Raw genomic sequence first — 13750 nt, forward strand, 5'->3', positions numbered from 1 at the left:
GATTTAGAGACATTCATGTGAAAAATAATAATTTACTTTTAAGACACTTTCCTCCAAAAAAATTTCTTCACTTGCATGTATTGATTAGAAAAAGTTAAGTTCATGGAATTAATTACTGTATTGTTAAAAAATAAGCAAATATTCACACTAAAATATCTGAAAACATTTTGTTATTCACCCTCAGTTAAGGAATTGACACTGAGATACTTCAAACACCAGTAACTCCAAATCTTGTGTTGATGATTTGTCTTCCAACACTTAGCACCTCAACTGACAGTACAACACCTCCTACTTCCCATGACTGACCCAAGAATTACACTGATGAAAGGTAGCCACTTAAGTTATCAGGAGTCTCTTAATACCATACTTGAACCAGATCTTTCATTATGTTTGAGCAAATGCCACAACAGCCTGAGTTAACCTTTGTTTTAGTTGTCTTGTACAAAATTACCTGTGAATGACTTGAGACTAACTTTTTTTTTAATGTTTTGTATTGATGTAAAGTAAAAGACACTCACAAATCAATCCTTTAGTCACCAATGGAATCTTTTTTCAATGTTATACTAGAAATTAATCTTTGACTAAGCTTGAGAAAATGCTATGGGAATCAGAATTAATCTTTTATCTTTGAGTTTTCTTGTACAATAACTGAAAAAAAATTGTGTAAGTTGAATTTCTGAAAGCAAGAATAAGGTGACTGCATTCCACTGGAAATTTTAGTATTGTTTTTCTTTTTTCATTTCAAGAATCATTCAAACAATTTACCACATCAAAGAATTATTTAAGCCATCATTTTCTCACATACAAACATTTTCTCACATCCAATTATTTTCCCACATCCAAGAATTATTTTGTCCACTATTTTTAGTCCATTATTTACCACATCAAAGAATTATTTAATCCATCATTTTCTCACATCTAAACAGTTTCTCACATCCAAGAATCATTTAGTCAAACAGTTTCTCACATCATGAAGGCAACATCATACCAACATGCTTCCTCTCAGTGTGGCAAAGACAGCATAAGGAGACGAGAAACACACTTACTCCTGGTCAAACAGCACCAAGATTTTTCCCTCCAACCTTCCCTTTCCTGACAGAGACAAGACCAGCACACTTACTCTGAGTCAAGTAACACAAAATTTCTTTCTAAAGTGAAGGAGACAGAAAAACTACACTAACTCCTGGTCAAAACAATGCAATATTTCTCTCCCCAGCCTTCCCTTCCCTGACAGAGACAAGGAACAATTTTACTCCCAGTCAAACAAAACAATTTCTCTCAGTGGGACAACATCTGAAAGCAAGAAGAGACAGGAAAACAAAACTTACTCCTGATGAAACACCACAAAACTTAACTTATTCTCGGTCAAACACAACACAAGATTTCTTCCCTCAGCCTTCCCTTTCCTGACAGAGATAAGACCACCACACTTACTTCTGGTGAAGGGCTCCTGTCCCTCCTTCACTGACAGAAGCCTGAGGTCAGCCACAGCATTGCAGGACCAGGAGGTGGACTGTGACTGGCCATTGCACTGCAAGAAGAAGCCAAGGCACCTCTGGGAGCGGTCCTGTGCGGAGCTAGTTCGTGGCATCACCATGATCTTCCAGGGCAGACTGCGGACTGAGCAGGGTGGCGAGAGGAGAGTGTCCTTGAGTTTGCTGAAGTCCTTCACGTGGAATTGGAAAGTTGCCTCGGAGCGCGCATCATCTGTGGGGCGACCAGAGGGTGAGACTCAGGCTATGCGGCTCAGATCTCTGTGCTGTGGCTGTGCTGACTGTGAGGGGGTGCTAACCTAACTTAACCTAACCCAACCTATGCAGTGTTGGGGACTTGTGACCTAACTTAGCCTAACCTAACCTATAAGTGTGACAGGCTGATAACCTTACCTAACTTAACCTAACCTAGCCTAATCTATAAGTGTTAGAAGCTTACAACCAGACCTAACCTATGCTAAGTGTTGGGCTTGTAATCTAACCTAACCAAACCTAACTTGTGTGAGGGGCTGGTAACCTAATGTAACTGAACCTAATCTATGCTAAGTGTTGGGCTTGTAACCTAACTTCCACCATCCTCATCCATAAACTCATCTGATCATCTTTCAAAGTTTCCTAATGACTCCAGTCATCCACTACTCAGTGTCTATTTCAGTGCCAATTCCTTCCTATCTCTTTCTAAAATCTAACTTTATCAATCCTGAACTTGCTATTTTTTGTCCTGACCTGATTACTGATCCTGAGAATTTTGCTTACATCACCCTTGTTATATCTTAATAGTAATGCTTCCCCAGAGACAAAACATCCTGACTGTCTGACTGTCATGACCACCAAGACAAACAACAGGATGGCAGGGGAGTAAACATCTCTTGGCCCTTTCACTGCAATACCAAACAATTAGCCACTCCTGAAGCAATGCATGGAACCTTTATAAGCATCTACAAGAAGGAAGAGGAATTAAAAAGAATACATTTTCCAATTTCTACCTAGTTTTAAGATTGGATGTGGCTGTAGAGGAAGTAAAGGTGTTTCAGAGCGATTGGTTATTTGGCAAAGGTGGGTCAAATAAGTCGTAGGGTTAATCACAGTCTGAAAACTTTTGTATCTTTTAACCAATGAAAACCTTGTATCTTTTAACCAATGAAAACCTTGTATCTTTTAACCAATGAAAACCTTGTATCTTTTAACCAATGAAAACCTTGTATCTTTTAACCAATGAAAACCTTGTATCTTTTAACCAATGAAAACCTTGTATCTTTTAACCAATGAAAACCTTGTATCTTTTAACCAATGAAAACCTTGTATCTTTTAACCAATGAAAACCTTGTATCTTTTAACCAATGAAAACCTTGTATCTTTTAACCAATGAAAACCTTGTATCTTTTAACCAATGAAAACCTTGTATCTTTTAACCAATGAAAACCTTGTATCTTTTAACCAATGAAAACCTTGTATCTTTTAACCAATGAAAACCTTGTATCTTTTAACCAATGAAAACCTTGTATCTTTTAACCAATGAAAACCTTGTATCTTTTAACCAATGAAAACCTTGTATCTTTTAACCAATGAAAACCTTGTATCTTTTAACCAAGTACACAGGGTTAATATGCAAGACACTGGAATGTTTATACTGATATAATTAAAACTTGAATATATAACATAATAACTGAATAATAAGAACACATGGAGATTAAGGCAGCCACTTGGCACACCTTTCCCTAACCACCAATCACTCTGAGACATCTTTATGTGTTATACAGCCACACCCAATCTTTAAACTGGAAAAAAAAATGCAAACATTCTTTTTTTTCACACATAACTTTCTTGTAGATGTTTGTAAAGACTTCATGCATCACTTCTGGTACTGTTAATTATGTTGTGTCTTTGACTAATGAACATAAAATTTTTAGGATGAACAGAGAGCTGGATTAAATATGATAAGTGTAATGAGAGGACCACAAATCACATGAACAGACAGTGTGAAGAGATTAGATTCAAGAGGTTGTCTGTAAAGCCATGGTTACACTAGCCAACAGAAACTTTAGGCTCCAACCTTAAGGCTGGAGGTAAAAGCATGCATCCATCCATAATTTTGAGCAAATGGTTAGACGAGTTCCAGGAAATCCAAACATTTCTTTTGAGACAATTATGTGTCTTTATAACAGCGACACAACAACTGCCACAATGGACGGCAACATTTTTAACATGTGCGTCACTACCAATGTGCTTGCTACCATTGTGGAACGAGACTAAATCTGGTACTTGGGGTGTTGGTTATTCCTATCCCACACTGGTGTCACGTTCACAAGTCAACAGGCACAGGAACACATCTCTCTCTCTCGCTCATACTGTCATCCTTTGCCTTAATTGTTCAAAATTTTAAGTTGTTATATACAACAGCATGTTTTTTTAATGGGTTTTGATCTGACTATGGAACAACGACACTGTATATCTTCCGATATAGTTAACAATGCATACAGGCCATGTGGCACTGCCGCCCCAGTGTCCTTGACGAGTGAGTACCCCAGGCCGTGCCTTGCTGGCCATTGCCAGGTCAGGTGGCAACAGCGCAGAAAGATAGAGCCAACACCTCGGGTACCAAATTAGTCTGGTTCCACTATATGATGGCCTTGATTAACGCCTCAAAAAAAAAAATATATAAGATACTGGGTGAAGCCATGGATGACCACAAAACAGAAGTGTCTACACTGTACAACAACCTGGAGAAAGAGTTGTGTCTGGAGGACAAGCAAGGATTTTACAACTACCACAGGATGTCGCAGGAGAATAATTTCCATGTCTGATGTCCCACAAAACTTCCTGGTTTCTCACTTTTCTAATAGCGAGCAAATAAGGTCACCAGGCCACTCCACAGAGAAGAGTATTCAGTGGTGTTTCCAGAAATGGCCCCAAAACAGCAATAGTCAAATGAAGATCGGGTGATTAATGATATTTAATAAGATAATACTTTAAGTGTATTTCAATAGGTTGTCAACAATACTTTAATGTGCTAAAGTGTTTATCTTTATAAACATTATAAATTTCATTGTCATATAATACCATTCTTCAGTTGTCTTCCTTTGGACCCTCTTCCTTCAAATAGAACCATCTTCTTGAAACTCTCGCCCCACTACCAATAGAGTTGGATTTCGTCAGAACTTGGGACAAAATCCAACTCAACTGTGTAGATCAAGGTTCCTGTTGACTAGTGTAACCGCGACTTAAGGCAAGTAGATATGAAAAGGTTGAACAGAGGTGTGGACACAAGACAGCTATACAAGAAGATATGACAACGATAAAAGATGTGTACTGAAGAAGGAAGAATAACATGATAGGAGTGAGCAGAGATGTGAATGAAAGACAGTAGATATGATAGGGATGAACAGGTGTGGTTGTGAGAGACATTTGTAGAGCAGGAAAGGATATAAGGTGTGGATGCATACTCTCACCTTCTTCCACATCACTGTCGATAGCCGTGGTGGATGAAACCTCTTGTGTGTCTCCATTCATCTGCTCCTCCTCGCCTCCCTCTGCTAGCGGCACTCCTCCTCCACCTCCACCTCCTCCTCCTCCTCCTCCTCCTCCTCTTCCATCACCTCCACCTCCACCTCCACCTCCACCTCCATCCTCCCCACCACCTCCATCCCCACCTCCCTCCTCACACACTTCCTCTGAAATTAGAGAAAATGGATTAATGTACATACAGAAAATATTCCTCCTCCTCTTCCTCCTTCTTCTCTTCCACCTCCACCTAATTAACCTATTTAGACACAAAATTATTCCTTCTCCTGCTCGTCCTTCTCTTCCATCTCCACCTAAACTAACTTAACCTACGCTTTTTTTTATGCAAGGGGTGCAAGGCAAGGGCAACAAAAAGAGCTAAAAAATATATAATAAGTCCTGAAAGAAAGGTCAAAAGCACTATACTACAGATTTCTTCTTATGGTTGATTCATTAAACATTCAGGTTACTGGCAGTGTAATAACCCAAATCACGAAAAGACGATTCATCAAATACACTAGAGTCCCAAACATTCAGGAGAGTGCCGTGACCTGAGGACATTATTAGAATTGGGGCGAGAAAGCATCGGGAGCCAGATGCCTTCTGAAAGCATAGCATAATCCTACTTGGAAAGGTTTTATTCTCCGATTCACCGTAAGTATTGCAACTGTACAAATATATTCAATAACAAAATTTGTGTTTTTTATTACTCTAATTCAAAGATTTAATCACATTATTTCAGCCTTTTAAGAGTGCAACTGAATGAGTTAGTGGTGACCCTGCTGCACACACACCTGATCCACATGGAAGAGGGAGTGGCTGCATGTTGTAGCTGTTCTAATGTAATCAGTAATTCCAGTAAAATAAAAAGACGCACCCTCACACGGTTTCCTATAAAAATCTCCATAATCTATTGTGGGGCATGGAGAAAATTGTGACTGCTATAATAACTCCAACGTTGTGTATAATATCAATTTTCAAACTTTACATTTTCTTTTCAATGTTTCTTATTCATTTTCTTTGCAATGAACGAAAATTAATCACACCTTGTAAACATAGTTATTTACGTTGTTGTTGTTGTGGTTGTGTTTTATATATTTTGTACTACCACTCAGGACAGCCAACCCTAGAACCTCAAGACTGCCAACACTATCAGCAAACTTCTCTGGAATCGTGGCATGTGTGTTTAATTAATCCACACAGCCCTTTCGTGGTTTGGTGCCCAACATTCGGATTACGTTTCAGAGGCTTACCTCCCAAATGTTTAATGAATCTGCCGTCTGTCACCCTTGTTACGTCCCCTGTACCACTTTTGAAGACCTCCATCAGATCCCCTCTTAACCTACGTCTCTCTTAGGAATGCAAATTTAGTAGCTTCAGTCTCATGTAGTAGGGAGTGCCCCTGTATCCTTGCAGTCATTCTCACAGTCCACATTGCACTGATGTTTTGCAATGGTTAGTGCATTTAGGTGTTTGATTCTTCTTTTGTCCACTGTACAGGGACCACCACACAAACCATCACAAACCAAAGCCGCCCTGTGTTTTTTTTATGATGTCACACTCCACTTAGGGACTGCCACTTGCCACACCACAACCCAGGACTTTTCAAATACTTACTTATCATGTTAGTCTCTTGAATCATCCAGGCAATTTCTAACAGTGATCTATGACTTTTAAATACCTATTTCATCAAATATTCTCTTACATTTTTTTTTTTTTTTTTTTGCCTAGAAAAGATCAAACTCTGCCTGTCAAACTATCAATGGAAATATGAAAACACCCTTGAAAACCCCAATGACATCACTAGAACCATGAAAACACCCTCAAAAACCCAAACACCACCACTAAAACCTCTCAAACCACAATTACAACCATAAAAACACCCTTGAAAATCCCAATGACATCACTAGACCCTTGAAAACACCCTTGAAAACCTTAGTAACATCCATTAGAGCCACAAAATCACTTGAATAACTCCCACTAGAGACTTAAACAACCACTAAAACCAGGAAAATATCCTTGAAAACCTCATCATTATCACTAGAACCTCAAGCAACACCATTAGAACCACAAAAAAATACTCTTGAAAACACAAACACCACCACTGGAACTATTTAACACTTCAAAACTGCCAACACCTTCCACTACAGCCTGTTAGAAGTGAAAGAAACAAGGTGAATGCAAGGCCAGCCCCTCAGACACTGACAGAGGCAAGGCAGTAACAGGAGCCAAATAGATGCCCTCTCTCTCTCTCTCTCTCTCTCTCTCTCTCTCTCTCTCTCTCTCTCTCTCTCTCTCTCTCTCTCTCGCTCTCTCTCTCTAGAGGAAGGCATGTGTTCTGAGAGTTGCAAGGCTTACTAAGGGAAAATCATGCCAAAATAAGTCCATTCTTTGTGTGTGTGTGTGTGTGTGTGTGTGTGTGTGTGTGTGTGTGTGTGTGTGTGTGTGTGTGTGTGTGTGTGATCAAAATGTATTGCATGTGGTTAATATTATATAATGTTAAATTCCCTCTTTCTTTTTGCTTGGAAGGAGAGAGAGAGAGAGAGAGAGAGAGAGAGAGAGAGAGAGAGAGAGAGAGAGAGAGAGAGAGAGAGAGAGAGAGAGAGAGAGAGAGAGAGAGAGAGAGAGAGAGAGAGAGAGAGAGAGAGAGAGAGAAGCCTTGCAAGTGGTATCCTCTGACTCCACACCACCACAGACACACCACAGGAAACAAAACAATGAAAACCAAGAACAACACAAACATGGCAACAAATATTAAACAACAATTCTTATTTACTTCCTTTCTTTTTTTTTTTATTTAATGTTTTGTGCACTCTTCTGTCTAAAAACACCTCTCACTCTCTCTCTCTCTTTCTTGCCTCTATCACCTCTCATCAATTCCAGGTATGTGACAGAAACAATACATCTCTAATCTCTTTCCCTTCTCTATTCTATCAACTTCTCACATCAATTCCTGTAATCTATTTCCCAGCCTGTCTTAGTCCCTACCTTCTATTCTATTAACACTCACTTTCACTCTGTTTACTGTATCTAAACCCAAGTCCTCTATTTTGCAAGGCATCTACAAGGTGTCAGGTTTTATGAGGCAGGCAGCTGAGCAGATACCAAAGTAACTGTATAATTTTCAAATATTCTGGAACCTTATGCATCTTTTAAAAGGCTTCGGTGGAAGTTTGGGTTCTTAAGGGACCCTGATGGAAGTTATTTGGGTTTTCAAGGGTATTTTCATGATTGCAGTGACAGTTTAACAGGCTCTAGTGAAAGTCATTTGGGTTTCAAGGGTGTTTTCATAATTGCAGTGACAGTTTTAACAGGCTCTAGTGAAAGTCATTTGGGTTTTCAAGGGTGTTTTCATAATTGCAGTGAAGGCTTAAAGAGTTTTCAAGGGTGTTTTCATGATTCCTATGATACCACAACAGGGTCTTGTTAAAGTTAGATATTTTCAAAGTGTTTTCATGACTAAGTGATATCTGAAAATAGTGGTGGTTACGTTACAGAGATTTTCAAGGATAATTTAATGGTTCTTGTGACAGATTAACAAGATCTCTAAATTATTAACAGGAAAAAGACTCTTGAGAACCTTCACTACTTTCCAAAGGCTCTACTTGAAGTGACACATGTTTTTAAGGGTGTTTTTATGGTTCTAGCAACAGATCAACAAGATTTCTACATTGTGAATAGCAGAAACACTCTTGAGAACCCAGCTAATCATCTCTGTGGTCTTTGTAAACAGTCTTGGTGAGAGAGCAGAGCATTTCTGGACACGGGCCAAGGAGTGAGGTGGGGACAGTGCAGGAACCTTTACTAAACTTCTGACAATGACTAAACAAGGTGACTGTTTGGCCCAGGGATGAGAATACACAAAGGAGGGCACACTGCCAAACATTCGGCTCCTTTAGCCTTAATGCAGCAACACCCAAATGGCCACTAGAACCCAAACGGCCACTAGAACATCCTTGAAAACCCCAGTACTCATCACTAGAACCATGAAAACTCTTGTAAACCCAGTACCCATCACTAGAATCATGAAAACACCCTTGTAAACTAAGTAAAGGAAGTGGAAGAGAGAGAGAGAGAGAGAGAGAGAGAGAGAGAGAGAGAGAGAGAGAGAGAGGAGAGAGAGAGAGAGAGAGAGAGAGAGAGAGAGAGAGAGAGAGAGAGAGAGAGAGAGAGAGAGAGAGAGAGAGAGAGGAAGCCAAACAAAATATAAATGAAATAGAGTACGGAAGAAGAGAGAGAGAGAGAGAGAGAGAGAGAGAGAGAGAGAGAGAGAGAGAGAGAGAGAGAGAGAGAGAGAGAGAGAGAGAGAGAGAGAGAGAGAGAGAGAGAGAATTTTAGTGTGTGGGAAATAATTTTGAGTGTTCATGCTCAGGATAAGTGAGTGTGTTCTGTTATGGGGTTTGAGAAAGGGTTTTTGATCTAACCTTGCCTAACCTAACTCAACCCAAATTACCCTAACCTAACTTAACCTATCCTAACCTAACCCAACCCACCCTAACCTCACCACAAAAAGTAAAGGTTTCAAGACATTTTTGAGCTTTCATTGGGACTGACACCTTAATGGGCCTTTTTCTCTCTTTTTACTGTCCTTACCCAATGCACATTACATGAAAAATTATTAAAAAAAAGTTGTCAAGATGGGTTGGGTTAGATTACATTAGGTTAGGTTACATCAGGTTGGATTAGATTTTTTTATGCAGGAAGGGCACTGACCATGGAGAGAGAGAGAAAAAAAAAAAGCCCACTGAGGTGCCAGTTCCTGAACAGAGTCGAGAAGTGTCAATCAAAAATACGGGATGTGTCATGAAACCTCCCTTTTGAAAGAGTTCAAGTCATAGGAAGGAGGAAATACAGAAGCAGGCAGGAAATTCCAGAGTTTATCAGAGAAAGGGATGAATGAGAATACCAGTTAACTCTCACATCTGAGGTGGACAAAACAGGGGTGAGGGAAAGAAGAAAGTGTTGTGCAGCGAGGCCACGGGAGGAAGGAAGGAATGCAGTTTGCAAGATCAGAAGAGCAGTTAGCATGAAAATAGCAGTAGAAGATAGCAAGAGATACAACACTGCGGCGATGAGAGAGAGGCTGAAGACAGTCAGTGAGAGGAGAGGAGTTGATGAGATGAAAAGCTTTTGATTCCACCCTGTCCAGAAGAGCGGTATGAGTGGAAGCCCCCCACACATGTGAAGCATACTAAATACATGGACAGATAAGGCCCTGTACAGAGTTAGCAGCTTGGCAGTGAGAAAAACTGGAGACAACTCAGAATACCTAACTTCATAGAAGCTGTTTTAGCTAGAGATGAGATGTGGAGTTTCCAGTTTAGATTATAAGTAAAGGTCAGACCGAGGATGTTCAGTGTGGAAGAGAGGGACAACTGTGTGTCACTGAAGAGGGGACAGTTGTCTGGAAGGTTGTGTTGAGTTGATAGATGGAGGAATTGAGTTTTTGAGGCATTGAACAATACTAAGTCTGCTCTGCCCCAATCAGATATTCTAGAGAGATCAGAAGTCAGGCGTTCTGTGGCTTCCCTGCGTGAGCTGTTTACTTCCTGACGTCTCCAAAAAGATGTGGAAAGGTGCAGGATAGTTATGCTTGGTATATAAAAAAAAAAGAAAAAAAGATATATATATATATATATATATATATATATATATATATATATATATATATATATATATATATATATATATATATATATATATATATATATATATATATATATAAAAGCATTCCTCACCTTTCCCAATACACCTGAGAGACAGAGAGAGAGAGAGAGAGAGAGAATCACTAACCTAACCCCACTGACACACACACACACACACACACACACACACACACACACACACACACACACACACACACACACACACACACACACACACACACACACACACACACACACACACACACACACACACACACACACACACACACACTCACCCTCCTGCGTGTCCATCAATTCGAGGAGGTCCTTGTCGGAGGTGGGTGGGGGGGGCTCCTCCTGTGTGATGTGGTTCATGGCGGTGGTGAGGGCGGGGGGGGGACGAGGCTGTGGCTGAGGGGGGCTGTGTGGGGGGGCCGGGGGGAGGGCTCCTCCTCCTGCCCCTCCTCCAGTAGTCTTATTGGACCGTTTGCCGCTGCGGTCACGACTCCCGGGGCAGCCGTTCTTACCAGACACGGGGATCTTGAGTGCGTGTTTGCTTGCTATCCGCCCAATCTCTGCTGGTTACCTGAGGGAGAGAGAGAGAGAGAAGTGAGGATTGGTAAGGGAGAGAGACAGAGGGAGAAATGTAAGGATCAGTGAGAGAGAGAGAGAGAGAGAGAGAGAGAGAGAGAGAGAGAGAGAGAGAGAGAGAGAGAGAGAGAGAGAGAGAGAGAGAGAGAGAGAGAGAGAGATTTTCTGTGGTTACAAGGCTCTTTAAGGATATTTTTACAGTTCTAGTGATAGATTAACAAGATTTCTGTAATACTGACAGGAGAATCTGGCTAATCATCTCTGTGGCCTTGGACAACAGCCGAGAGAGAACAGCATTTCAGAGTCCCAGCCTCAAAATGCACGTACTGTATGAAACTGCAAATTCACTTTAGTAAAAAATCAAGACTCAGGCGAGCACTACATGAATTTTGGGACCCAGAGAGATGATAAATATGACAATGCATTTCCTTCCCTCATCTCACAATATACAAGAGGCAAAAATGTGTGTATTGTATGAACCTGCAAATTTACCAGCCAAAGGTTAGGTTAAGGTAAAAACGTCAGTCGAGTATATCGTGTGTGTGTGTGTGTGTGTGTGTGTGTGTGTGTGTGTGTGTGTGTGTGTGTGTGTGTGTGTGTGTGAAGGAAAATGTTGGATGGCATGCCCTAAAAGGTTCCTGGATGCATGGAAGGCTTGTAATGAGTGACTAGAAGATGCAAAGACAAGACAGAAGGCAAAAGATGAGGAAGAAAGGTTAGGTTAGGTTAAATCTGATCACTTTACTTAACATAACTACAAATTAACCTATGATAACTTAACCTAACCAAACCTAACCTAACCTAACCAAACCTAACCAAACCTAACCTAACCAAACTTGACCTAACCAAACTAAACCTCCCCTAACCAAACAACCTACCACTAAAATAACAGTAACAAAGGAAACGGCATCAGCAAAGTAGTAGTAGTAGTAGTAGTAGGAGTAGTAGTAGTAGTAGTAGTAGTAGTAGTAGTAGTAGTAGTAGTAGTAGTAGTAGTAGTCATTGTCAGGTTAGGCAAGCAATGCATCCGAACCTAACAAGCCACCAATTGCAACAGTAGTAGTAGTAGTAGTAGTAGTAGTAGTAGTAATAGTAAACGTAAGCAAGTCATTCTAAGTAAGGCACCCTAATCTAGTGTAACGTAACAAGCCTCGCCACAGAAAAACCGTAATAAGGCTACAAAAATAAAAATGGTGCTGGTAGTAATAGTAGTAGCACAATACTAGTAGAAACAGTAAAAGTCGACAGATTAGACTAAGTAACGTACCCTAACCTAACGTAACCTAACCTAACAAGCCGCTCCGCAGAAAAACCGTAATAAATCAACAATAAGCAGACAACAGCAGCAGTAACAGTAACAGCAGCAGTAGTAGTAGCAGTGATAACACCAGCAGCACTCACCTCCACCCCCGTCACCAGGGGCAACAAGACCACCATACAGACGCTGAACAAAAGACTTTCCACCTTAATGAACAACCACCGGGCCTGGCAGCACCCTGGGGGAGTCACGTGCCGTACAGGGGAGGCATAGGTAAGCCGCGGGTCAGCTCAGGCCAGGTGTAAACAAGCCAGTGACTCAGGTAACCCACCACTAAGCCATCACCCACTCCCGCTCGACTTCTTCAGAAACACCCCAAACTTTGCCGATTTTGTGGACTTTCCGGGTTTTTACAGTCTTCTTGACCCTTCAGAACCACGGAGTTAATATTGGTCTTTATTCTCCCACAAGGGGCACGCTGGGTTATCGCTCCGGTGGTGGATGGCAGGCGTGTTTTGTGAAGCCACTGTATTACTGGAACAACGGTTCAGCAAAATGGCGCTCTAACTTTGCACTAACACACGGTCGATTTTTTTTCGTGACATCTACCGAGTCTTGGGTCTTTTTGAAGGTGCCAGAGGCTTTTTGAGGGTTTATGACTGGGTTATATCAGCAGGGGAGGGCGTCTGGGGAAGTATTGGGGATGGAAATAAGACATGTGGGGGTTTTGGGGGAAACAGGCGTCCCGTCCCGCGAAATTTAAATGTCCCCGTCTGACTGTCTCGTCATAGGAACGCAATAAGGGAAGCTGCAAGAAGCCTTCTGGTCTACAGGCGGTAATTCATGTAGGAAATATACCTACATATTTCCAATCAGTCAGCTTGTAGATAACTATATTTTAAGGGAACTACGGTGTGTTATGTGGTGAGTGACCTGCTGGGAGTGATGGATGCCGGCAAATGTTGTATTTTGGTCATTCTTGATCTATATGTGGTCCACAAACTACTTCTAAATAAGTTGAGAAAAATTAGAACTGTCAATAATGCACTGTGATATCTTAACACTTGTTTACGAGATAGACAACGGTATTCAGTTTTTTTTTTTTTTAACCTTTGACGCAATATGTACCTTAGGGAAGTGTACCTACGCGATTGTCCTTTCCGTAGTCCTTCATAGATATGGTATAAGGCTTAAGTTATTTCCGATAATAGTCCTGCTTTTTCTATAATTGGCATTGATAATATTGTTGATTAGAAAAAAAA

The 13750-nt window shown here is 40.8% G+C and overlaps 1 protein-coding gene across 1 annotated transcript in view; it reads right to left on the reverse strand.

Moving 5' to 3' along the window:
- LOC135096478 (ubiquitin carboxyl-terminal hydrolase 7-like) overlaps positions 1–13252 on the reverse strand; it is a 49473-nt gene extending 36221 nt beyond the window's left edge. The window contains exons 1-4 of the mRNA XM_063997981.1: positions 12632–13252; positions 10936–11225; positions 4943–5164; positions 1435–1707 (exon numbers count right to left, since the gene is read on the reverse strand). Coding sequence (XP_063854051.1) covers positions 1435–1707; positions 4943–5164; positions 10936–11014 — 574 coding nt within the window. The 5' untranslated portion in view covers positions 11015–11225; positions 12632–13252. The remainder of the gene's footprint in view (positions 1–1434; positions 1708–4942; positions 5165–10935; positions 11226–12631) is intronic.
- Positions 13253–13750: the final 498 nt, after the last annotated feature.

This window comes from Scylla paramamosain, unplaced genomic scaffold (assembly GCF_035594125.1).
Source record: "Scylla paramamosain isolate STU-SP2022 unplaced genomic scaffold, ASM3559412v1 Contig4, whole genome shotgun sequence".
NCBI lineage: Eukaryota > Metazoa > Arthropoda > Malacostraca > Decapoda > Portunidae > Scylla > Scylla paramamosain.